At 45.3% G+C, this 27,916-nt stretch overlaps 1 protein-coding gene across 1 annotated transcript in view; it reads left to right on the top strand.

Moving 5' to 3' along the window:
- The window catches only part of DNAH14 (dynein axonemal heavy chain 14), a 467,695-nt gene that overhangs the window by 23,081 nt on the left and 416,698 nt on the right, over positions 1–27,916 (top strand). The window contains 3 exon segments of the mRNA XM_074947623.1: positions 8,475–8,526; positions 9,980–10,092; positions 21,997–22,059. Of these exon segments, the coding sequence (XP_074803724.1) occupies positions 8,475–8,526; positions 9,980–10,092; positions 21,997–22,059 (228 nt within the window).

Raw genomic sequence — 27,916 nt, 5'->3', positions numbered from 1 at the left:
GCTGCAACTCTGCTCTGCTGCTATTGTCTCAATAGCAAATTTCTCCATGTTGTTTGTCATGGGCTCCTGGGTACGTGTGTTCTTCCTCGGGAAATGTGCGCGGTGCTAACTGTCTTCCTCCACCGCTTCCACTGCAGCTCTGCTCTCCTGAATCCACCTCGCAGGTCCTCTCATCGTTCTCTAGAAATATCTATTCTCATGGCATCCGTCGTCAGCCACCGCTTCCGCTGCAACTCTGCTCTCCTTCAGATGCCATACCACGGCAAGCATGGAGCGCACTCAGATCATCATGGCAGTTATGAGCATTGTAAACACCTCGCGCATTACCCTCCAGTATTTGCAGGTTCTGGTTCTGCACAAGCAGGCAAGGAGGCGACGGCAGCACAGTGACGAGAGTGATGAAGACATGGACACAGACTTCTCTCAAAGCACGAGCCCCAGCAGTTTGGACATCCTGGTGGCAATGGGGCAGACTCATGCCGTGGAATGCCGAAACTGGGCCCGGGAAACAAGCATAGACTGGTGGGACCGCATAGTGTTGCAGGTCTGGGATGATTCCCAGTGGCTGTGAAACTTACGCATGCGTAAGGGCACTTTCATGGAACTTTGTGACTTGCTTTCCCCTGCCCTGAAGCGCAAGAATACCAAGATGAGAGCAGCCCTCACAGTTGAGATGTGAGTGGCAATAGCCCTGTGGAAGCTTGCAACGCCAGACAGCTACCAGTCAGTTGGGAATCAATTTGGAGTGGGCAAATCTACTGTGGGGGCTGCTGTGATCCAAGTAGCCAACACGATCACTGAGCTGCTGATATCAAGGGTAGTGACTCTTGGAAATGTGCAGGTCATAGTGGATGGCTTTTCTGCAATGGGATTCCCTAACTGTGGTGGGGCAGTATACGGAACCCATATCCCTATCTTGGGACTGGACCCCCTTGGCAGCCAGTACATAAACCGCAAGGGGTACTTTTCAATGGTGCTGCAAGCACTGGTGGATCACAAGGGACGTTTCACCGACATCAATGTGGGATGGCCGGAAAACGTACATGACGCTCACATCTTCAGGAACTCTGGTCTGTTTGAACAGCTGCAAGAAGGGGCTTACTTCCCAGACCAGAAAATAACTGTTGAGGATGTTGAAATGCCTATTGTTATCCTTGGGGACCCAGCCTACCCCTTAATGCCATGGCCCATGAAGCCATACACAGGCAGCCTGGACAACAGTAAGGAGCTTTCGGTACAAGGTCACATTTTGCCTCTTATATTGAGGGCCTGTCGGTTTCGTGTGAGAGATCACACACGCAGGGCTGGGCAACAGAATTCGGCTTGCAGGCAGCCATGGTAAGCCACAGTCTTTCGGCTTCTTCAACCTTCATACCATGTGGGAATGGTTTCAAACAGCAGCGCCCTCCTTTCCCATACCAAGAACCCATTGGGTTGGCCATTTAAAAGGAGGGGCTGCGGTTTTCAGGTTAACGTGCAACACAAACCCAACTAACCCTTCCCTCCCCACCGAATTCTCTGGGATGACACCAGGACCATACGCTGCCATGCTTTGTTATGCAAGGATTCCAGACTACATGCTCCTGGCCTGGTGTGGTAAAGTGTCCTACCATGGAGGACGGAATAAGGCTGCCCTCCCCAGAAACCTTTTGCAAAGGCTTTGGGAGTACCTCCAGGAGAGCTTCATGGAGATGTCCCTGGAGGATTTCCGCTCCATCCCCAGACACGTTAAGAGACTTTTCTAGAAGCTGTACTGGCCGCAAATGCATCCCAAATCTTCAGGGAAAATTAATCATTAAACACGCTTTTAAACCATGTATTATATTTACAAAGGTACATTCACCAGAGGTGCTTTCTGCAGCTTCGTGGTCCGGGAGCCCGCCTTGGGAGAGTTGGGAGGGTATTGGCTCTAGGGTGATAAACAGTTCCTGGCTGTCGGGGAGAACGGTTTCTTCGCTTGCCTGCTGTGTGCTATCCTCCTCCTCATCCCCCAAATCCTCATCACTGTTGCATGAGACTCCCCCCTTGCAGGTGTCCACGGACAGGTGTGGGGTAGTGGTAGGCCCTCCCCTCCCCCCCCGAATTGTATGCAGCTCATCATGGAAGCGACATGTCTGGGGCTCTGACCTGGAGCAGCCGTTTGCCTCTTTGGTTTTTCGGTAGGCTTGCCTGAGCTCCTTAATTTTCACGTGGCGCTGCTGCAGGTCCCTGTTGTAGCCTCTGTCCATCATGCCTTTGGAGATTTTTGCAAATATTTTGGCACTTAGTCTTTTGGAACGGAGTTCTGTTAGCACAGATTCATCTCCCTATACAGCGATCAGATCCAATACCTCCCATTCAGTCCATGCTGGAGCTCTTCTGCGATCCTGGGACTGCATGGTCAGCTGCGCTGATGAGCTCGCCACGCTGGCCAAACAGGAAATGAAATTCAAAAGTTCCCGGGGCTTTTCCTGTATACCTAGCTAGTGCATCTGAGTTGAAAGTGCTGTCCAGAGCGGTCACAATGGAGTACTCTGGGATAGCTCCCGGAGGCCAATACCGTCGAATTGCGTCCACAGTACTTCAGATTGCTCAGAGCTCAAATATGAAACTGCAGAAAAACCTGAGTGTCTCTGGAGTAAGTTTAGAAGTGTGAGCAACAAGGGTGATGTCGTGGTGCGAGTCTGCTATAGACCACCGGACCAGGGGGATGAAGTGGACGAGGCTTTCTTCCAGCAACTCATGGAAGTTACTAGATCGCAGGCCCTGGTTCTCATGGGAGACTTCAGTCACCCTGATATCTGCTGGGAGAGCAATACAGCGGTGCACAGACAATCCAAGAAGTTTTTGGAAAGGGTAGGGGACAATTTCCTGGTGCAAGTGCTGGAGGAACCAACTAGGGGCAGAGCTCTTCTTGACCTGCTGCTCACAAACCGGGAAGAATTAGTAGGGGAAGCTAAAGTGGATGGGAACCTGGGAGGCAGTGACCATGAGATGGTTGAGTTCAGGATCCTGACACAAGGAAGAAAGGAAAGCAGCAGAATACGGACCCTGGACTTCAGAAAAGCAGACTTTGACTCCCTCAGGGAACTGATGGGCAGGATCCCCTGGGAGAATAACATGAAGGGGAAAGGAGTCCAGGAGAGGTGGGTGTATTTTAAAGAATCTTTATTGAAGTTACAGGGACAAACCATCCCGATGTGTAGAAAGAATAGTAAATATGGCAGGCGACCAGCTTGGCTTAACAGTGAAATACTTGCTGATCTTGAACACAAAAAAGAAGCTTACAAGAAGTGGAAGATTGGACAAATGACCAGGGAAGAGTATAAAAATATTGCTCGAGGATGCAGGAGTGAAATCAGGAAGGCCAAATCACACCTGGAGTTGCAGCTAGCAAGAGATGTTAAGAGTAACAAGAAGGGTTTCTTCAGGTATGTTAGCAACAAGAAGAAAGTCAAGGAAAGTGTGGGCCCCTTACAGAATGAGGGAGGCAACCTAGTGACAGAGGATGTGGAAAAAGCTAATGTACTCAGTGCTTTTTTTGCCTCTGTCTTCACGAACAAGGTCAGCTCCCAGACTACTGCACTGGGCAGCACAGCATGGGGAGGAGGTGACCAGCCCTCTGTAAAGAAAAGTGGTTCGGGACTATTTAGAAAAGCTGGACGAGCACAAGTCCATGGGGCTTGTAGAGTCATTGGCCATTATCTTTGAAAACTCATGGCGATCGGGGGAAGTCCCGGACAACTGGAAAAAGGCTAATATAGTGCCCATCTTTTAAAAAGGGAAGAAGGAGGATCCTGGGAACTACAGGCCAGTCAGCCTCACCTCAGTCCCTGGAAAAGTCATGGAGCAGGTCCTCAAGGAATCAATTCTGAAGCACTTAGAGGAGAGGAAGATCAGGAACAGTCAGCATGGATTCACCAAGGGCAAGTCATGCCTGACTAATCTAATTGCCTTCTGTGACGAGATAACTGGCTATGTGGATGAGGGGAAAGCCGTGGACGTCTTGTTCCTTGACTTTAGCAAAGCTTTTGACACTGTCTCCCACAGTATTCTTGCCAGCAAGTTAAAGTAGTATGGGCTGGATGAATGGACTATAAGGTGGATAGAAAGCTGGCTAGATTGTCGGGCTCAACGGGTAGTGATCAATGGCTCCATGTCTACTTGGCAGCCGGTATCAAGTAGAGTGCCCCAGGGGTCGGTCCTGGGGCCGGTTTTGTTCAATATCTTCATAAATGATCTGGAGGATGGTGTGGATTGCACCCTCAGCAAGTTTGCAGATGACACTAAACTGGGAGGAGAGGTAGATACACTGGAGGGTAGGGATAGGATACAGAGGGCCCTAGACAAATTAGAGGATTGGGCCAAAAGAAATCTGATGAGGTTCAACAAGGACAAGTGCAGAGTCCTGCACTTAGGACGGAAGAATCCCATGCACTGTTACAGACTAGGGACGGAATGGGTCGGCAGCAGTTCTGCAGAAAAGGACCTAGGGGTTACAGTGGATGAGAAGCTAGATATGAGTCAACAGTGTGCCCTTGTTGCCAACAAGGCCAATGGCATTTAGGGATGTATAAGTAGGGGCATCGCCAGCAGATCGAGGGACGTGATCGTTCCCCTCTATTCGACATTGGTGAGGCCTCATCTGGAGTACTGTGTCCAGTTTTGGGCCCCACACTACAAGAAGGATGTGGAAAAATTGGAAAATGTCCAGCGGAGGGCAACAAAAATGATTAGGGGACTGGAACACATGACTTATGAGGAGAGGCTGAGGGAACTGGGATTGTTTAGTCTGCGGAAGAGAAGAATGAGGGGGGATTTGATAGCTGCTTTCAGCTACCTGAAAGGGGGTTCCAAAGAGGATGGATCTAGACTGTTCTCAGTGGTAGTAGATGACAGAACAAGGTGTAATGGTCTCAAGTTGCAGTGGGGGAGCTTTAGGTTGGATATTAGGAAAAACTTTTTCACTAGGAGGGTGGTGAAACACTGGAATGCGTTACCTAGGGAGGTGGTGTGTCAAGGTTCCTTCCCCACTCTGAACTCTAGGGTACAGATGTGGGGACCTGCATGAAAACCTCCTAAGCTTACTTTTACCAATTTAGGTTAAAACTTCCCCAAGGTACAAATTAATTTTACCCTTTGCCCTTGGATTTCCACTGCCACCACCAAACTTTATCTGGGTTTACTGGGAAACGTAGTTTGGATACGTCTTTCCCCCCCAAATCCTCCCAATCCTTGCACCCCACTTCCTGGGGAAGGTTTGGTAAAAATCCTCACCAATTTGCATAGGTGACCACAGATCCAAACCCTTGGATCTTAGAACAATGAAAAAGCATTCAGTTTTCTTACAAGAAGACTTTTAATAGAAGTAAAGGAATCACCTCTGTAAAATCAGGATGGTAGATACCTTACAGGGTAATTAAATTCAAAACATAGAGAATCCCTCTAGGCAAAACCTTAAGTTACAAAAAAGACACACAGACAGGAATAGTCATTCTATTCAGCACAGCTCTTTTCTCAGCCATTTAAAGAAATTATAATCTAACACATACCTAGCTAGATTACTTACTAAAAGTTCTAAGGCTCCATTCCTGGTCTATCCCCGGCAAAAGCAGCATACAGACAGACACAGACTCTTTGTTTTTCTCCCTCCTCCCAGCTTTTGAAAGTATCTTGTCTCCTCATTGGTCATTTTGGTCAGGTGCCAGCGAGGTTACCTTTAGCTTCTTAACCCTTTACAGGTGAGAGGATTTTTCCTCTGGCCAGGAGGGATTCTAAAGGGGTTTACCCTTCCCTTTATATTTATGACATGGTGGAATCTCCTTCCTTAGATATTGTTAAGGTCACGTTTGACAAAGTCCTGGCTGGGATGATTTAGTTGGGGATTGGTCCTGCTTTGAGCAGGGGGTTGGACTAGATGACCTCCTGAGGTCCCTTCCAACCCTGATATTCTATGATTCTATGAAATTCAACCTGGCAATGTCGATTTCAGAGCTAATCCCCTCATTGGGGAGGAGTACAGAAATTGATTTTAAGAGCCCTTTAAGTCGACAAAAATGGCTTCGTCGTGTGGATGGGTGCGGGTTAAATTGATCTAACGCTGCTAAATTCGACCTAAACTCGTAGTGTAGACCAGGGCTTCGATCTCTTGTGTTTGATTCAGTTGATCATAGCATGCTGCTATCTCATCTGAAAGATGGGGTAGAAGTCAAAGGAAACCGTCTTAGTAGTTTGAATCCTTCCTTTGGGGCTTCACTCAAAGGGTGGTGGTGAACAACTGTCGCTTTGCTTATCAGCATCCTTACGTGTGGAGCGTACTATAAGGCTCACTTCTCTCCCCTCTCCTAGTCAATATTTACATGCAGTCACTAAAATTGACACTCCACTTGCTTAGTTACCAACAAATGTGCAAATATCAGCTCTGTTTATCCTTCACCTAGGCCCTGATTTAGGTAACCATCCCTATAGGGGGAGGGTGTTTAAAACTCATTGAAGTAAATTGGGTTTAAGGATGAATTCTAGACTTATTTATGGATTCCCCACTGATGCTGAACTCATATAACACCAGCATTTCAAGACAGTTCTTCAACTCAGCACCTGATATCCAACAAGTGTAAGTGCACAGAGGTAACTCTCAAAGAGTAACTGTCATAAGCATAAAGCTAAGGGTAGCCTAGAATTCCTCTTTACCTGTAAGGGGTTAAGAAGCTCAAATAACCTGGTTGACACCTGACCAAAAGGACCAATGGGGAAAGAAGATACTTTCAAATCGGGGGTCGGGGAGGCTTTGTTTGGGCTCTATGTTGTGTGTTCTCTGGGGAAGCAGAGAAGCATCAGGTCAGAAAACTCCTTCTCCTAAAATCATCCTAAAATGAGTCTCAGTATTGCAAAAAGAGTAAGTAAATAAGGCAAGGCGCGTTAGATTATCTTTTGTTTTTAGGTTGTGAATTTTCCCTGTGCTTAGAGGGAGGTTTATCCCTGTTTTTTTGTAACTTTAAAGTTTTGCCTAGAGGGGAATCCTCTGTGTTTTGAATCTGATTACCCTGTAAAGTTACCTTCCATCCTGATTTTACAGAGATGCTTCTTTTACTTTTTCGCCCTGTTATAATAAAGTTCTATTTTTTAAGAATCTGGTTGACCTATTTGATTGGTAGATTATTCTCAAGCCTCCCCAGGAAAGGGGGTGAAGGGTCTTGGGGGGATATTTTAGGGAAACAGGAACTGCAAGTGGTCCTTTTCCTGAAACTTTGTCTAACTCACTTGGTGGTGGCAGCAGTACCCATCCAAGGACAAGGAAGGATTTGTGCCTTGGGGAAGTTTTTAACTTAAGCTGGTAGAAATAAGCTTCGGGGGTCTTTCATGCGGGTCCCCACATCTGTACCCTAGAGTTCAGAGTGGGGAGGGAACCCTGACAGCAACAATTATTGATATCACCTCTTTCTTAGCAGAGGTTCTCACTGAGATGGTGCTTAGGTCCCTCTTCTGAGTTGATACAGTTAATTTATAACCCTTTATGAGTAGCTGAAATTGTTCCTTTCACTGTTCATTACTTTGCATGTATCACTATTGAACTCGGTCTGCACTCATGTTGCCCTTTCATCTAATTTGGTTAAATCCTTTTGAAGTTCCTCACAGTCTTCTGTGGATTTGAGTAACCTACATAACTTTATCATCTGCAATTTTTGTTGTGCCACTGCTTGCCCCCCTTTTCCAGATCATTAGTAAACGTATTAAACAACACCAGACCTTGTACACAGCCTTTTGTTGAGGGACTTTGTCAAAGACTTTTTGAAGAGCTAAATAGAGTATGTCAATACAGTTCTACTCTGTTAAAAGAATTTTATAGATTAGTGGCACAATTTCCCTTTGCAGAAACTGTGCTGGTTAGACCTTATCGTATCAGGCTCTTCCAGGTGTTTTATTCTATTTTTTATTATTGAGAGTGCATGATTCCTCTAGTGGTATTACAACACTGCCTCCCCCCTCCCCACCCACTCCCCCCCCTCTTTAAACATTGAGTCAAACTTAAGCTGTTGGTCTTTCAGTATTCTGGGATAGAATACCTAAAAGGTGTCCTTCAAGGACTCGGAGCTTCAGGAAGCTCTACCCTTACATGAAACCTTCAAACTCTGTACTCTGTACTTTTACTGTTTGAATAAACTGTAATGCCCAATGTCCCTATAGTGTGACTGTCTAATCTAGTAACATTTCTAAAGGACCTATCACAGTAATGTCTAACTACTGTTTCCGGGGGCAGCTAGCAGAGATTGTTAATCATTATGAATTGTGTTGTGATGTTGGCTAGAAAGTGAAATGAGACCATCATACTCACTTTTAACTGTAATCTAATCAGGATTTTGACTGAAGATCTCATAATTAAAAAGTTTATTGTGCACTGATCCTCTGTGAAATGTTGCCTCACAATCACACAGGCACTGTGAAGCAGGATATTTGACATTACAGAAAAGATTGATTTTTCCGAAATCCTCTTCCAGTAAATATGATGATGTCAAGCCTTTAAAACCTTATCACCCCGTGGGTCATGAGGTATAAGATGGGTCAGACAGATCCTCTTTCAAGTGTTGAAGTATCAGTTCAGTAAAAGCTAATAGCATTTCACACACAGACAGATCCTTATTATAGGATGAAACTTGATTGTCTTATCACTTTTTTTTGTGTAGATAACATTTTGTCCTTGACTAAAGCCCTGTATCTGTGACTTGATTCAAATTGTAGATAAAGCTATTGCTATGTTTTAAAAAGAATATAAGGAAGCAATCCAGGAACAGTTAAGTTGCCTGATGTGCAAAACCTATTGGCTTTGTCTGACTTTGCATTAATCCTGCAACTGTTTCCTGTGCATGCAGAAGACAAACATAACAAAGCCAGGCTTGATTAGCCTTGGTTTTTATGATTGCTTTTTAATATTCATGAAAACAATTATGTCTTAGATTTATGTCTTATTTTGGACTGTAAAGAGGAACTTAAGAACCATTCAGATTGTTGTAATTTAAACAAAATGATAATTTTATGTGCTTGTCTGCCAAGAAGCATCTTTTGGATCAATTGTATACTGCGATGCTTGAAAAAAAATATTCTGCATTAAACAGTATGGACACTTTTTATAAAAAAGAGCTTGGTTCAAAAATTCTTGTTTGCTAACAACATCATAACTTAGCAGTAATAAATACTGATTCGTTGTATCCCTACATATAACTGATTGCAACAGAAAATATAATTTGATATAACTATACTTTATTTCAGAATTTTCTATTGCTAGCTGAAGCTGTTCGTTATCTGTTTTTTCATACCTACTTAAGTTTATACTGAGATTAAATATGAGGAAAGAAAAACGGAACAGTTAATTTGCTACCTCTAAACCTCCTGTACATTTTACTCTTTTTGAGTAGCATAGAAAGCATGTGAATGGAGAGTCACAGTGCTAGAAACAGATGGTTAAATATATATTCCAGTCAACAAACAATGAAACATGCTGTGTTCATTTGTATGGGAATGCAGAGAGAGGAGGGATATATGTGTGGAGTTGTAGAAAAAACAAAAACCTTTGAAATGCAAAATTTTGGCTATCTGCAGTCAGCTCTGCTGGTAACATAGTATGTTGTCATGTAGGACTCCTTGGTTAATATCCAGCCTAATTTATTCTCTCACCTCAAACATGCAGGGTCTCAAAACATTCAGAAGTAGTACTCTTAGACACTGAGAAGGGCACATACTACATAATTTGTGAGCATCCTCTAAGAGCCTGAAAGAAAGGAGCTTCGCAATCCTACACAAGCATAGCAGCTCTTTCAGCTGCTAATTTTCTGTTTGCCTACTATTGCCATGCAGCTGCTATTATTAACCAGATTTTGTTTATTAGAGCAGTTAATAAAATGTCAGATTTACTCTGTAGCTAATAAACTATGTATTGCAATAGTGGAAACTCCATAATGTCTCAAACATCTTGAAGTAATGACTATTTTTTATTTAATTTTTCTAGTTTTCTATAGTACACAAAGCAGAAGAAATGGAAATAGTTCCTGTAATAGAATGGCTGTGTGAAAGACAACTTTATTACATGATATGTAATTTTAATGTGTTTTCCAATGTCCGGTAAGAGAGAGAATTAATATATAAAAATAATATTAGAAAGTATTATAATCTGATAACTTGACAATGCCTTTCAAAACGCCCAGTAATACCATGCCTACAATAATTTGTCAGTTTCATAAATTGATATTCTTTTCATAGTTATGCTATCTAAGGATGACCAACAAAGAAAAAAATATTTGAGAGCGATTCCCTTTTCTTTTCTCCTTTATTTTTTTGTGGGGGGGGAGATTTTTGCCTCTTTATTTTAACCTTAGACTATCAGGTTTGCCAAGCCATATCTTTTTGGTTTTTGTCAGAAGACTTTGCATACTGTACACCTGATTTTGAGAAGTGGTTTTAATCCTTTTTTCATGGTAAAGAATGCATGAAATGACTACCAGTACTCAGTCCACATGTAGAATGCTGCTGAGCAGTCCTTTATGTATTAAAGATAAAGCAAAATCTTTGGTACTAAAATTGTCTGTTCTTCTGATTCGTTATTATGGATACATCCATAACAATGCCATAGTTAAAGGTTGAGTTGAACATTTCACTTAAAGCAAGATTTAAAATCCCTCTATTGCACATTTTGTTTATTTGGGCTTCCATTATCAATGTTGTTATCATTATCAGTTCCTAGCTTCTGATTTATATTCATTACTGTCAACTTCCTGTGTCTTCCGTTTGTTTATAACGATATAATTTTTATAGCTGTCTTTACTTCCTCTCTAAATCAGGTCAGTTTTTTAGCCAATACAACCTTCTTCCTTGGTTATAGCATTTAGGCTTCTAGTAAAGAATTCTTAAACAATTCCCAATAATCATTTGCATTTTTCTGGTTAAATTATTCTTCACAGTTGATTTGGCTCATAATTGTTTTCAGCTTTGTGAAATTGGCCCTTCTAAGTTATCAAATATATATATTACCGGTCTGGACTTTATTCTGTTTTCACATTATAAATGTGATCAAGTCATGATCACTTGAACCTTAAGCTATCATTAATTTTTAGTTGTGTGATGAATTCCTCTGTATCTCTCAAGGCCAAGTCTTATACAGAATCCCCCCATATTGGCTACAACACTTTTTGAGCTGGGAAATTATCTATAATATTAAGAAATTCCGTGGATGTTTTAGTACTGGCACCATGAAATCTCCAGCATATGTTGCTCAAATTGAAGTACACAAAGATTTAGCAGTTTTTCCCTCTACAAATTGTAGATAAGTGCACAAGGAATCAATCAGTGTGTTCCCAAATGTGATATGGTGGTCTGTAGCAGGCACCAACTAAAATGCCATCTTGTGCTTTATCTGTTAGGACATTGATCCATAAGCATTCAGGATCATTTTCTCTGTGCTATTGGTGATTCAAACAGGTAATGTCAGTTTTAACATGGGATGCCATTCTCCCTCCCCTTTCGCTTACTCAATCCTTCCTAAATAGGTAATAGTTGTTGATTTTAACATTCCAATCATATGATTTATTCCACCAGGTCTCAGTAATACCAACTATATCTAATTTATGCTTATAAATGAACAATTCCAATTCCTCTTGTTTGTTATCCAGCCTCCTAACACTGGTGTATAGTTAAACTATTTCTTCTCTTCATGTCCTTTGGTTCCTTGACTAATTTTGTTCTCGATATCTCTATTCTGTTCTGAGAGCTTATATCTCCCCTCTTTTTACCCTCATGTTTTATTAGTTTAACCCGTTCCTGACTACTCTGTCCAGCCTGTTCCTGAGGCAGTTGGTTCCCCTTCTTCTATGGTGGAGGCAATCCAGTATATACAGCCTTCTCTTCCCATAGAATGTGAACCAATGTTCTGTAGAACCAAAGTCCTCCACAATTTACTTATCCAGTGGTTCATTTCCAGAATCTTCTGCCTTCTTTCTTCCTTCACTTGCAGGACAAGCAGGATCTCAGAGAAAACCTTCTTCTTCAGCCCACTTCTGTGTTCTGTTATCTGTGAGACAGTCTATGACTCAGTGTTGTTAGTGCTGATATGTGCCATCACCAGTGGATGCTTGTCCAATGACTTCAGAAGCCTATCCAATCTTAGAGTTGTGTCTTGAGTCGGGAAGACAGCATGCCATCCTCTTGTCTGCTTTTCCCTTACAGAATGTTCTTTTGATTAGTTGAGTAATGAATCCCCAGCAAGGTTACTCTGTCTTCCTTGGATGGTTGGAGATTTCTTTGTGGGCAAGCTTGATTTTCTTACAGGGTGGGCCGAGGTGGCATCCACAGGAGTGTCTTGTACATCTCTCTGTTCCCTGGACCAGCTGAATCTTGAGAAGTATTGTCCGTACTTTCCACGCTGAGGATCTGGTGTTGATTGAAAAGTACCAGCTGTGTGGAATTTCTCCCGGTTGTCTTCTCCTTGGTGGCCACAGGCTGCCCATCCTCATCTGTGTCTAGCCATATGGAATGCCATTGTGACCTCTTGCCTCTGATGGCCACAAACTTCTAGGCCTCCTTTGACATCCTCTGTCTTCGACTCCTCAGTGGCCAGCTCCTTTCTTCGTTGAGCCTGGGGTATTGGTATTTTCTGAACCTGGCTGTCTAGGAACTCCTCAACTTCTCTGATTCTTAGTAATGTCTGTACTTACCCTTCCAGTCCAAGAATCTTTCACCAATTTGAAACTTCATTAACAGGAAGTCCCTTCTGGACGCAAGCAGGAAAGAAAATAAGGGCATTGCAGGTCATCAGCACTTTTTTTTTTTGGTAGCCTTCTTCAAATTGAACATTAATATAGCATTGACTTGGAAGGAAAGCCTCTGTCACTCTCTTTTTCTAAACTAACTCCAAAACTCTCTGGTTAGCTGCCTCTCTTTGTGTCTCTCAAGTTTGCCTAGTAAGTGAATTTGTATACCAAGTCTCCCTGCTTAGCTTAGCTTAGCTCTGTCCTTCACCACCAGAGACTTCAAACAGCGGGACTGATACAAAAGCTCCAAGGGTCAGAGCCTCCCAGCCCTTACCAAGGCACCAACAAACAGATCTGTCTCAGGTGTTTTATGCCGGGGGCCATGGACCACACTTGCAACCCTTACACAGAGAACAAACAAACAACCTACAGATAGACCAAATGCACTACTCACCAAGTCCTGCTACCTCCAAGCACAGAGTCTGGAGGGACACCATTCAAAAGTCTGTTAGCTGGCCTTGTTACAGCTAAATGTTAAACATCCAAAACATTTCAAAATGTAGCCCTCAGTGTCACATTTTTTTGCCTCACTGTAGCTATATAACATGTCACAAACTCCACACTTCTTTATTTTCTTCGCAAGGTGAAAGCCACTTTTTACATTTAAAACTCAACCAAAACAGAGTTATTCGCATTATTTCTTGGCTATGGTTGTCAGAGTTTCTGAAGGCAACTCATGACCCTTAGGAGGGTGGGCAGAAGAGCAAGGGAGTCAGTTTCATAGAATAGAATTATATGGCAGAGACCTGATTGTCAGAATTGTTTCCTATCCACCTACAGTGCCAATATAAGCATGATTAATGAGATTTCAGGAGTATAGCCTGATATAATAATAAGTGAGGGTTGTTCCAGTGTGTAACTCTGCCATGTACAAATAGTATTTTCTGCAGCTCAGTGTATTGCACAATTCTGATTTGTGTGGGGTATTCCCCTCTTGTTTGCAGTGTCTGGAGTACAGCATGATCTAGTCATGCCCCCTTCCATGGTCTGCTCCCAGATCTTCTGCCTCTGCAGCTGTAGTGAAATAGTTCATTTGCGCCCAACTTTTCTTAGCCAACTTATTAGTTTATCCATTTTTTTCAGGTAGTAGCACCATCCTTTTTTCACAAGTGATGGTTCCTATGTGTGTTCCATTTTGTGTATTCAGGTACTTCATGTGCCTCATACTGGCAATTTAAATAATGTCCATTGGTCCATGCATGCACCCCTGTTCTCCTCATGCTCCTTATGGAGCATATAAAGGGCGGAGTGGACTGACCGTCCTTCCAGTTCCTTCTTACAGCCACATGGCTTGAATCAGAACCTCCAGAGTTTCTCCTGTTTCTTCAGCCTTGTCTTCAACCTGTTTATCTTTAATATAGCTAGTGTAAATAGCTTCTAGTAATATAGTTAATATTTATTTAGATTCCCCACCAAGAGGAACTCTCCACCTCCTCCCCCATAACTCCTCAGCTCCCATACTGAGCTGAGCTCAGTATGGGAATTAGTCTACGTTCAGAAGACATGGGTGTAAAAACTCTCTCTCCAATCTGTGCTCCTTCTCAGTAAGCAACGTCCACCAACGCTGCTTTTATTGCTTTGGGGAAGCCCATATCTCTGCCAGGTGCAGTATTTGTTGCTCGTTCCCTAGCTGTACCTAGCTGGTGTGGAAATTTCCACTTAAAAAGCACGTCCCAGAAAAGGCTACTAGGCCCTGGTTTGACCCTCTCCGCATACATTGGCAAGAGTCAGCAAGATGTGCACCTCCTACCATGAGGCCTGACCTAGGAGCAAGGGGGATCACATTCTCATCAGGAGGGCAGGGAACACTTTCATAAATACAAGAGAAGATCCCCCTTTAAGTCTATTCCATAGAGGACTGATTCGATCCTGTCCAAGTTGGAGAAGTCTTCATGCCCAGCTCCTAAAGACTTAGACTGTCCGAAGTCCCAGGGCCATAATAAAAAGGCTCATAAGAACAGGGCTTCATTGGTACCAGATTGCACTGCCGGTAACCATACCAGTCATATTGCCCAGGTCAGAAGACCAAGGACTGCCAGTACTGATGTAAAGTATCTGTTGGGAACCTCCATCGTCAACAACATATAGACCTGCCAACCCAGAGCATCCCTACTTTGGCTCCATCAGTATGGGCAGAGAGAACTCCACACAATGCAGGGAGAGCAAAGAGACATACCATCCCAAAGGACATCTTTGTTCTTCCAGATCTGCAGTCTCCCCTGTTGTTAGGACCATCCCTCACCAGGGAGAGTTTGATACCACCAGGGGATATGGGCTATAGAATATATCTATCTCCCATCCCCTATACTAGCCACAGCTTTCTTCCATCGGAACTGTTGGCCCCTCATATTAAACCAGATCTGGCCTTTTTGTCATTAGGAGAATTAGAGCTACCAAAGGAACCATCATCACCACCTCCAAGGGAGATCAGTGCAGGCAGGAGATCAAGAGTCTCCTGGAACCAACCTCCACTCAAACACACCCCTCAAGATTAGTAGTACCCCATGAGGCCCTCCACAACCCACCTTCAGTCGCTCCTGTTGGGGCCCATGGAACCCATTTGCACAATACCCAGGGTCAGAAGAATCTCATAGGAAGTCATTCCACCCCCAGCCCTCCAAGAGAACAACCAAAGCTTTCTTGCGACCCCATAGAAGCTAACTATTAGTTGGATCTACCATTTCCACTGGTACCAGCACAACTATCTTCCCCATCTCCTATTGTCTCAGCTTCACCATCCTTTCTGGATGGCCCAAGCAGTTTTGAGAGCTGCTGTGCAGGATGGTGGAGGAAATTCAAATCTGCCTAGAGGAGGTCCAGGATACAAAACACAAGATCCAAGACATCCTACAACCCACAGGATCCAGCTGTTTATCACTAGCGAGTCTATGAACCGCCTTGTAAAAGACAGAGGGCAAAAGCCATGATACCCTGTATCTTCCAAGTCAACCACATCAACCCAACCTCACCTCCTGGCAAAAAAGATACTTTTGACCGGAAGCTCTGGAGTTGTGAACCACTGTTGTTGCTGTCTCCACAGAATCTTCCTGTCACTCTTTTCCCACAACTGGAGTGCAATAACAACGGACATGTGGGTGCTAGATATCACCCATTCCAGCTAGCTACATCATCCAGTTTCTCTCTGTATCCCCTCAGAAAACCCCTTCCCTCTCTCGTCGTCAGGGACCATTTTCATAAGGAGCTCCTCTGCCAAGAGGTAGAATCTCTCCCCTCCAATGGGGAGCGATAGAGGGGTACTTCTTCAACATCAAAGAGAAGGGTTCTATTTGAAATATTTCCTGGTTCCCAAAGAGAAGGGAGGGTGGAGGCCCATTCTTGATTTCCCCCACCCCCCAGTTATAATTCCGTTTGGTTACACTGGCATTGATAATACCTTTCCTGCAAAAGAATACATGGTTCACAGCTCTCAGTATGAAAGATGTGTACTTTCATGTGCATAATCACCCCTGCACAAAAGATTCCTTCGCTTTATGGTGGGTCCTGAGCGCTATCAATTCAAGGTGCTTCCATTCAGTATACCAACCACACCAAGCATCTTCACCAAAGAGTTTCTAGTAGTAAGACCATAGTTCAGATGAAGCAGCTTTACTGTCTTCCCGTACTTAGATGATTGGCTTCTCATTGGCAGGATATGTCTAGAAGTGCTTGCATCAACCTCATCCCTGCTTCAGCATCTTTCATCCCTAACAGTCTTTGAGAGTTTGGAAAAGTCTGTCCTGTTCCCGATGCAAACTGTAGATTTCATAGGAGCAACTTTAGACTCAGTCAGGGTTCAGGCTTATCTCCCGATGGAAAGATTTCACGTTACATGCAACCTGATAGGCCAGGTTACGTGCAACCCTCAAATGTCAATCTGGATTTGTCTTTCTCTTCTGGACCACTTGGCATCATGCACCTCTGTTGCACTGTTTGTCAGACTCCAGCTCTGTTTGTCAGACTCCAGCTCTGTTACCTGCAGATTTGGCCCTGAACAGTATCTGTACTAAGCAAATACAGCATGAATACCATAGTAACAACCTGTACCATGTTGAGGACCTCACTAACTTGATGGAAAGATCCTGAACAAGTTTGTGTGCATGTTCTTTTCCTATCACCTGTACCCAACAGGTAAATAATTGTAGATTCTTCCCTGACAGGCTGGTGAGTGCTCATGGACCGTCAGCTCAGGACATTTGGGTGTTCCAAGAGACCACAATGCACATGCGTCTTCTGGAACTCTGGGCAGTTTGAGAGACTTGCAAAACTTTTCTACCTTTCATTCAGGCCACCCACTCCCCCCCCGCCAAAGAAGCTGCAACTCCAACCCAGAAAAGCCTCATCTGGAGACCCAGAGCAGAGTGGGGAGAGATTCCAAGGAGGGAGACTCACAATCCAGGAGGGTATATCCTGGGACAGAATAGGACCGCAAATTAAAAATCCTGTCCTCGATCCCTAGCCCTAAAGTAGGTCTTAAATTCTCTGGGGAGAGAAGCAGCGTTCATACTCTACTTCCCTTCTCCCCAGCTTGAATCAGGGAAATTTCAGTGATAATAGCCCATGTTCCAGGCAGGCGTAGTGGGACTACAAAGGGGAGGACATTGAGGGAGACATACCCAGAGGGCTCAAGGTTCTGAATAAAGACCATGTCCTGGCTTTAGCCAGGCAGAAATACCTGGAAAGCCAACCTAAAGGGCAAAAAAATCCAAGAAGAGCAAGAAGGAAAATAACAAGGTAAAAAAAAACCCAAAGAGATATTTGTCTTACACAGACATCACCTCCTCGACTGAGGAAGGGGAGCTCTCAGATTCAGGCACTGAGCACACATGGAAAAAATGCAACAAACTCCCCCTCCCTACCCCCCAAAAGTTTAAACGTATGTACAAAAAGGTTGCATCCACAATCCAGATCCAGCCTGAATAGGCATTAGAGGATAAGCCTGAAAGCAAATACCTGCTTTCTAAATTCTCGCCTGAGACTGCAATCCTGCTGTAACCATCCTTCAAGGATGTATCAGAGAGAAGTGGGAAACTGCTAATAGGGGAAAAAGCATAAGCAAGAATTTACTTGGATATTACAAGTTGCAAGAGCCAAAAAAATGCCATTATGGATCTATCAAAGGTTGATGTTGAGGTGGCATCTCTAGCAAAAGACACAGTAATCTCATCTCAAGTGTATTTCTTTCCTAAAGATCCCACCTGATAGAAAGGTGGAAGCTACCTTTGAGGCTTTGTCAGACACCCTCAGATCATCCCTGATGGCTACATTCTTCACAAGAGTCTGTGTCCTGGCTGGATATCCTTAAGACTGGGAAGGATGGAGGCTTCCAGTCTACACTTCAGGACATTTTCCTGGCAACAGCCTTTATGGCAGATGCCTCAATGGATGCAATGAGATTTTCAGCTGAGTCCATGGCATCCAGGTCAGCAGACACCTCTAGCACACATCTCATTTAGCTTTGCCCCAGGAAATTGATGCTCACTGCACACACATTCTGTGATCCTCTAAATTCACAGGCTCGCTTCTCTTTTGGGGGAAAAACTAGATAAAATAATGACAGAAAGTGCTGCCAAACTGGAACAGACCCTCTCTGCCACACTCAGTACTCTAAGGAGGGACCACAAACCCAGCAACAGACAAAACCTTTCCTGTTGCCTATCCTCTTGGCAAAGGTACCAGAGGAAAGAAGACAGGTTTATCGGGGAAAACCCTGGAACTGGGAATCGGGTGGAAAATCTAGAGGTGGATCCATCACCTCTAAGAGCTCATTATGAAAACAAATGAATGTGCCTCCACCCAGATCTGAGTGTAGGAGGCAGAATTTCCCACTTATCAGGAGAAAGGTCTCTATCGACCAGAGACAAGTAGACAAGAAAGGTAGTGAGTTGTGGCTACTCTCTCAAATGGAGGGCCCCACCCATCTCTTCATCCAGTCCCCCTTCTTGAATGACCCCATCAAATGCAAACTGGTGTTAATGAATTCTCACATTTCCTGGACATAGGAGCAACAGAAAGGGTTCCCTCAGAAGAAAGATTCTTAGGTCTACACTCCATTTTTCTTAATTGTCCAGAAGCATGGGCTGGGGTGTGGGGCAGCAGGTCAGAGCCAACCTGGGTCTCAAATAGCTCAACAAGTAGATCTGTGGATCTTGCAGATGTATATATCCACATTCCCATTCAACCATGCTACTACAGATTGCTGAGATTTGCTTACATCACTGCCAACTGCCAGTACCAAATGCTTCCTTTTGACTTTTTTGTCAGCTCCCAGGGTCTTTAACAAGATGCTTGTGACAATAATAGCCAGACTGAGGTGCCAGGGCACTCACTTGTATCCCTTCCTAGATGACACCTTCATCAGAACTCCAACCCAAGCAACAGAACACAGTGCCATAGTCCAGTCTTTGGATTTGCTTCAAGCATATGGATTTGTGATAAACACCAAGAGTAGCTGGGAATATAAATAGACTTCTGTGGCAAAGGTCTATCCATTGCCAGACAGATTTCACAAGGTACAGAACGTGATTCCAGTTGGTAAAATGTTCAAGTCTGACCATAGCTCAATGTTTACGACTAATGGGCTGCCTGGTTTCATGTATAGGAGTTACTCCATGGACCATGTCAGGTGTCTCCAGGCCTTTCTTTTGAAAATATGGAACGTTTCAGCATAATGCATGCAAGGTTCTGAATCAGGTGCTAATTTCTCTAAAATGATGGGCAGTCTCACAGAACATTGCAAAGGTCTTCCCTATATCTTCCAGATGCACAGGTACTCACAAGCAATGCTATCCTGAAGGGATGGGGAATGAATCTGGGGCACAGAAAAATGCAAGGTACCTGGAACCCCAGGGGAAATTAATCAAATGGCAGACTGGCTCAGGAGATGCACAGTCAGCAACTCAAAATGGTGATTGAATTAGTAAGTCTGCAGTATGATTTTTCAAGAGCTCAGTCTTCTGGCAGTCAACCTGTTAGCCAATCATAAGAACACAAAGTGGCCAAAGTATCTCACAGGGATGCAGATGCCAAATCTCTGGTGATGGATGCTCTTTTGCACAGATGGCTACAAGGCCTGCCATATGCTTTCCCCTCTTTCCATTTCTAGGAAAGGTGATCCTGTAGATAAGTCGAGGCAAAGGCAATAGGGTGCTAACTCCTTGTTAGCTAAGGAGATTGTGGTTCTTCAACCTGTTTGAATTGAAATTGGAGCCACCAGTATAGCTACCAGTGAGTCTAAACGACATTGACCAGGCCCATTCTTCCATACAGACCCAGACAGGCGCCTGCTGTCATCCTGGCTGTTGAGAGGGAAGCTTAGCTATGCTAGGATTATCCTACAAAGTGATTGGAACGCTACTGTCTGGATGAGTCTCAACGCTAAAAGCCCCGTCTTCCATTTTATTAGGTTTAACTCATAGGGTCAACACAGCAAGAATCCCAGTGATCCTGGTATCCCAGGTATCCTGTGTTGATCGGTTCTTTTCTGCTACCCAGAATGCATGGGTTCACAGACAGACTCTTGAGCTGAAGAAGTATGTCATTTATTTGGTGCTTCAGTGTGTGATCAGTCCATTGAAACAGGGCACAGCATAGGTTTAAATGCAAGCATGCTCCCTCATTCATGAGCTCGCCTTAAATACATTGTTACAAAGTTATTCACTTATATATTTCATAAACACTTTTTCTGCCTTAGCACTAAGATTAGTTTGCTAACTCAGTTGTTTACCTGATCAGCTGACCCAGTTGTTTACATGATCAGATTGCTGGCTCAGCATTTTACCTGGCTGTTCTCTTTCCTTGCCAGACAAGCATCTTTCCACATGTCCACATCTAAAGTATACGTTCTACATATTACATCATTGACTTTCTTTAGGAAAGAATAAACCAGAAATTTCAGCCTAGGTCCATAGTCTGCCAGGTATCCGCTATAAATAATATTCTATTTGCAGGATTGCTTGGTTCCTTGACCGAGACCCCTTAGGTATTCATATTTCTCAGAGTAGTCAGATTGGCTAGAACTGCAGTTAGACCATTTTTTCCCAGTTGGGAGATACCAATCACACATCTTTTTAAGCCACTGATATCAATATCTCCATTTTACCTATTCATTATAACCTGTTTTCTGGTCGCCATCATGTCTGCTAGATGAGTTTTTGAACGGAAAGCTTTATCTGTGCAGGACCCCCAGTGTGTATCATGATCACAGATTGGTGTGAAGAATCCCAGAATCACTCTTGCCTAAGGTGAATTCATCTTTCCATGTTTCACAGAAGACTGTCATCCTTTCATTCTGTCCAAAGCCACAGCGCCCAATAGAAAAGCTGTTAGCACACTTTGGGTGTTGGAGCACTAAAGAGCTATATCAAGCCTACTGCATCAACAAGAAGATTGGGCTTCTTATTTGTATTTCACATGAAGTGCCAAGTATCCAAGCTATTGCTAGCTAGGTGGATCAAGCTATGCATCGTTCAGGTACGTAAGGCAACAGGTACTCTTTTTTTCCAGATGTCATCCAGGCATGCTCTAGTCTAAAGGACCTATGGCGACTTTGTGGGTGGAAAGAGCTTGTGTTTCCACTGCAGAGGTCTGCAGGGCAGCAACATGGTCCTATATTAACACCTTTATTAGAATACTAAAATCAACTTTCTGTCCCCTGCAGAGGCTTTGGCAGGAGGGCTGTGCAGGTGTGAGTCTAATAATAGCATTACTATTTTGAGTGAGTAAGTTGGAAAGGGGGGACTTCCTAACTCATTCTGTTCTGTGTTGTTTTTTATCCCTCCCTAGTTTGGTTCACTGCTTGCTACTTCCCATATATATCAGAATTGTGGGAAATGCTGAGATGAAGAATGGTAAATTTCTTACCTGATAATTTCCTTTCTGCTAGCAGCATTCTCCCACAATTTTTACCCTCCCTGGTTGGCATCCTAGCCAAGGGCCTGAATTTAATTTCAATATTCATGTTTGAAGGCCACAGCCTACTGTACATCGTTTATTAGCTGGTGTTTACTAACCTTATTCTACAAGTTTTTATACAGTTTTTGAGTTAATCATCTGGCAGCAGGCCAGAGATTAGGGGCCTGACTATCCCAGGCTGTGCTACAGCTTTGAACTGCTTCCAGAAACTGCACACAGGAGGGGGATACCCTACACATATCATAATTGTGGGAGATGCTGCTATCAGTAAGGAAATTATTAGGTAAGGAATTTACCATTTGTTTGTTTCTAGAATGAAGACATATTTTTCCACCTGGAAAATCAATGTTCGAAGAGCTAAGATAACCAAGAGCAAGTAAGTTGCCATATGATTTGAATCGGTGTCAGAAGAGGGAACAGAATTCAGGCCTCCTCACACATTGTCCCGTGTTCTAACAGCTAAATCACACTGCCTCTCTATGGCTCCATGCTTCACTATGTAAACTAGAGCTAGAGAAGTGCCCGAGGGGTCAGGACTCTCAGAATCATAGGACTGAAAGGACCTCAGGAGGACATCTAGTCTAGTTCCCTGCACTCATGGCAGGACTAAGTATTATCTAGACCATTCCTGACAGTTGTTTGTCTAACCTGCTCTTAAAAATCTCCAATGATGGAGATTCCACAATCTCCCTAAGCAATTTATTCCAGTGCTTAATCACTCTGACAATTAGGAAGTTTTTCCTAATGTCCAACCTAAACCGCCCTTGCTGCATTTTAAGTCCATTGCTTCTTGTCCTATTCTCAGAGGTTAAGAAGAACAATTTTTCTCCCTCCTCCTTGTAACAACCTTTTATGTACTTGAAAACTGTTATGTCCCCTCTCAGTCTCATTAAAATTATCATATCATAATAATATCACTGCAAAGAATATGGAGTGCAGTGTCAAAGGTATGTTTAAGCTAATGGGGTAGTCTGAGGAGTCAGCACTGGTTCCAGAGGCTAGGCAGTAGGTCATATGGTCAGAGCTCTGCACCATGAGCATGTGCTTAGAGCAGTGGTTCCCAAACTTGTTCCGCCGTTTGTGCAGGGAAAGCCCTGGCCGGGCCGGTTTGTTTACCTGCTGCATCCGCAGGTTCGGCCGATCGCGGCTCCCACTGGTGGCCAATATGTCCTTTGGCCTGTGCCGCTTCCCGCAGCTCCCATTGGCCTGGAGCAGCGAACTGTGGCCAGTGGGAGCTGCGATCGGCCGAACATTTGGACGCAGTAGGTAAACAAACTGGCCCGGCAGGGGCTTTCCCTGCACAAGCGGTGAAATAAGTTTGGGAACCACTGGCTTAGAGGACTGAAGATAGGGACAGTGCATGGGCTCTGTTCAGACTCTGGAGGCTTAAAACACCTGGGGATTCAGCAGTTGGATCCCTGCTCAGTAGTTTGGCGAGGGAGAGCCCTCTCTTTGCCACCTGTGTGTGTGTCAGGGTGGAAGTCGGAGAAGGCTACATGTGCTCTGTCCCTTCCTTTGCACATTCATGTGTGACTGAGCACAATCTAACCATAGTTAACATAGTCTGTCTTTACCTTATTTTCAGATACTTAAATGGGAAAGGCATTGGGAAGTCATTACTCAATTTTTAATCTGTATTTAAATTCAGGCATTTTCATTTATGTAAATAGGAGTTATGCATGATTAAAAACTGAATAAGAATTCCAAAATTTTGCTGATTGATTATGGAAGGAAGAACATAATGGTGTCATTTATAATCTGTTAACTTCTGTAAAAGAGAGATAGCGGTAACGTTTTTACAGTAATTATGCTAATTTAGGTACTGTGAAGAAGGCACTGTCATTATAAGGCCCTCTTTTCCAATGCTAATAGCTAGCTGAAAATTTTACCAGTTGTGATTTTCTATTTTACTGACAGCAGTTTGCCCAAATGCAGTTTTCTTTTGTGTGTGGAAAGTTTGTCATAATTATTTTGGGGCACTGTCAGACTATCCAACTATAGGAAAATTGTATCTTTATTTTAAAAAAATCAAATTTACTCTTGAATAACTGAAAAATGAAGTATTTTCAAAATGTATCCTGCAACCATAGTACCTTGTACTTATTATTTGTATTACCATGACATTTAGTACTGCAATCACCTCGCATCCCACAAGCTAACCCCTATTCCTCAACACACTTAGGCATCTGAGTAACTTTTTTTTGGTGATTAGTTCCACTAAACTCAACAGATGAAGGAAATGGAGGCCCCATTGAAGGCCGCATCGGCGCCAACTCTATGAAGGAAAAATTAGCTGGTGCTTAGCACCCGCTGCCAGCCAAGCTCCCACCTCTCCTGCCCGCCCCCCAGCGCCTCTCCCCCGCTGGCAGCCCTGCTGATCATTCCTCCCCCTCCATCCCAGCGTCTCCCACCTGCCACAAACAGGTGTTTCTTCAGGTGATCACATCCATTCCAATTAGGTGCGCGCGTGGCGCGTGCATGAACGTCGGAAACTTTTTCCCTTAGCAGGTCCCGTTGGGATGGCAGGGGAGCCCCCTAAAGTGGCGCCCTTATGGCGGTGTGTATGGTACCCTGCTGGCCCAACCCCCCTTCAGTTCCTTCTTACCGTCCGTGGCGGCGTTGGAATGTTCTCTCTCTCTCGCTTGCGAGTGATCCCTTAGCTTTCAGTCTTCTAGTTAGAGTTGTTCTTAGATAGTTATCAGTTAGTTAAATACCATTGTATTCAGGTGTCTGGAAGCTAGTTCCAGCACCAGCTTTGGGGCATGCCGAAAGCCCAGGGTTTCAAAACTTGTGCTACGTGCCGTAAGTCTATGCCTAACAGCAACCCCCTCGACTCCTATCTCCAGTGTCCAGGAGAGGCTCATCAGGCAGAGCGCTGCAAAATCTGCAAGGCCTTCAAGCTGTGCACTAAGAAAGAAAGAGACTTTCGCCTTAAGCAGTTGCTCATGAAGGCTGCGTTACAACCACCAGCCCCAGACCCACCGGCACCGGCTTCCTCGGTGTGAAGTGCCCCGGCATCCGTGTGCGATCCGGCACTGCCCAGGCACTGTAAATTGCCGGCACCGAGATGGGACAACCAACCTTGGCACCGGTCAACCTCTCCGGCACTGAATAAGCATCACAAGAAAGGGGAAAGAGGGCACTCTCCCCAAAGAGCCGCTAAGCCACCTAAAGAAGCTTCCGGCCCGCAAAGACAGATTGTGGGCCCGAGCCAAGAACTGGTACCCAGAGAATTTAGTGCCGATGAATGTCTGGAGGAGGTCCTGGAACACCTCTCCATGCTTGACACTTTCGAGGCAGCAAAAGACCTCATTGAGCTGTCAGCGCCAGATCCCATCCCATACAGGGAGAAGCCTCCGGCACCACCCAAGAAGGTGCCGTCTAGAGGGAAGCCGGCAGTGGTGCGCCTCTCAAGGTGACCGTATCGGCACTGCTCACAGCACTGTTCCAGTTCGAGCTTGGCGTCCCGCTACTCCCCGGCACTCGCGACCTAGCGCAAGGTTACAGCACCAGAGGTGAAACTACCAGCAGTACCTGCGGCTACACATGCTGGTCCATGACGCCGTCAGTCTCCCATCACTGGAGCTCAGCACCGACAACCTCATCGGCACCGAGTGAGAGGCACTGGTCCTGGTCCCAAGAATCCCGGTACTGTTCGATGTCCCGGTCAGCCAGGCACCACTCCCTGGCCCGCACCTCACAGCACCCTACGGCCGCTCATTGTTCAGCACCGCCCTGGTCTTCTCTGTTGGCATCCTCCGGCTCCAAGGCTGACTCCGGTTGCTCCAGCTATAGCAGACATCGGACCGTGGCCGGCAGAGAATCTCACTCAGCATGGCAGCCACAGTGGCCTCCTCCGGGTCAGTGGCCCTTCTGGACCACATGGGCCTACCATCAACAGCAGGACACCATCTCCAGAGCCTCCAGGTCTGGGCACTCCATGTGATGCCGTTCCAGGTCGCCACACAGACATGCATCAATGACAAGGGAGGCCACTCTCTCCAGGCCGTCCCCGGACCCCGAAGAGCAACCAGCTATGCCAGGCCCAGTGCCCGAGGTGGTGCCAAGCACTGTGACACCTTGAGAGATGTCAGCCCAGTCTGGCCCTGAAGTGTCCCAAGCCTATGGAGACACACAGAAGGGTCTAGATGAGGGAAACCAGCAGCAAGTCACTTCCTCCTCTTCCCCAGACAAGGTTGTGGTGGGTACATCAGTCTCAGGACCGCCACCAATCGACCACAGGGCTCGCCAGGAGCTGCTCCGCAGGATCACCCTCAATATGGGCCTCCAGGCGGAAGAAACGGTCGAGCAGGAGGATCCAATGGTGGACATCTTGGCTCCTGAGTGTCCCTCTAGAGTTGCGCTCCCTCTCATAAAGACTATACAGACAAATTACAATACTATATGGCAAACCCCGGCCTACATCACACCAACAGCCAGGGGGGTAGAAAGGAAACACTTCATCCCTTCAAAGGGCTATGAGTTCCTGTTCTGCCATCCAACTCCCTGTTCCCTAGTTGTTTCAGCAGTCAATGAGAAGGAACGACAGGGCCAACAAGCCTCAGCCCCAAAAGCCAAGGAGGTCAAACGTTTGGACCTTTTGGTAGGAAGGTCTACTCCGCTGGGGGCCTCCAGCTATGCATAGCCAACCAGCAGGCGATCCTTAATAGACAAAACTTCAACTCTTGGACAGCCATGTCCAAGTTGAAGGGTCGCCTGCCCCAGGACTCACACTCTGAGTTTGCTGCGTTAATCGAGGAAGGAAAGGCAGTGGCTAAGACTTTGCTACAAGCCTTCCTTGATCCAGCTGACTCTGTGGCCAGAACCATTGCCTTGGGAGTAGTCATGTGATGCTCAGCGTGGCTCCAGGCATCGGGCCTCCCTCCAGAGGTCCAGAACACCCTCCAAGACCTCCCCTTCGAGGGCTCGGGCCTTTTCTTGAGCTGCACGGCCTTAAGGATTCTAGGGCCACCCTGAAGTCGCTAGGGATGCATACGCCAGCAACCCAGAGAAAGCCCTTCAGGCCTTAGCCTCCACAGCAGAGGAAGTATCAACTGCACCCCAGACAGGAGCCATATCGCAGGCGGAGCAGAAATAACAGGCAGAGACAGCAGAATAACATGCCTAACCAAGGCCAGAATATACCCGAGCCCGGAAACAAGCAAGGGTTTTGAAGGTGCGCTCGAGGACAGTGTACCAACCCAGTACCCGGATCCATCCCCTTGGTTTTTAAACCGGCTATCCCACTTCTACCGTGCATGGTCCCGTACAACATTGGACCACTGGGTCCTAGTCACGGTACAAGTGGGATACTCCCTTCAGTTCTCCTCCTTCCCTCCCTCCCACCCATCTTCCCCATCCCTCTTTAGGGACCCCTCTCACGAGCAACTCCTTATGCAGGAGGTTCGTTTGCTCCTCGAGAAAGGGGCGGTGGAGGAGGTTCCACAGGAACTAACGGGAAAGGAGTTTTACTCCTGTTATTTCCTAATCCCCAAGGCAAAGGGGGATCTTCGACCCATTTTATACCTTTGCGGACTCAACAAATTTATGGTCAAACTCCAGTTCCATGTGGTCTCCCTAAGCACTATCATTCCATAGCTAGATCCAGGAGATTGGAACGCTGCCCTCGACATGAAAGACGCCTACTTCCATATTGCCATTCATCTAGTGCACCGACGCTTCCTCCGGTTTGTCATAAACGAACATCACTACCAGTTCACTGTTCTCCTGTTCGGCCTGTCCACAGCCCCCTGAGTGTTCATGAAATGCATGGCAGTGGTGGCAGCCTTCCTCCGGAAAAGGCAAGTTCGAGTGTACCCATACCTCGACAACTGGCTACTGACAGGTCGTTCCAAGGATGAAGTCCAGTCCCACGTGACAGTGGTCATGGACACGTTTCACAGACTGCGTACCCAAATCGTCACTCATACCTACCCAAAGAATAGAGTTTATAGGGGCAGTCTGAGACTCTGTACAGGCAAAAGTGAGCCTTCCAGAGCTCAGGTTCCAAGCCATAGAGCACATGGTTAAAACAATGCTTCAGTAGCCCATCACGACAGTCAGGTGTTGCCTGTAGCTAATAGGGCATATGGCAGCACGCACGTATGTGGTCAAGCATGCCCGACTGAGACTCAGGCCCATACGAGCATGACTCGCACTGTCTTACCGTCTGTATCGAGACCTCTTGGACCTTGTGGTGATGATCCTGGGACAGGTACTAGAATCCCTGCGTT

The sequence above is a fragment of the Natator depressus genome, chromosome 3 (genome assembly GCF_965152275.1).
Source record: "Natator depressus isolate rNatDep1 chromosome 3, rNatDep2.hap1, whole genome shotgun sequence".
In the NCBI taxonomy this organism is placed as follows: domain Eukaryota; kingdom Metazoa; phylum Chordata; order Testudines; family Cheloniidae; genus Natator; species Natator depressus.
Note: the sequence above shows the minus strand (reverse complement) of the source record. Positions and strands in the feature narration are given on the sequence as shown.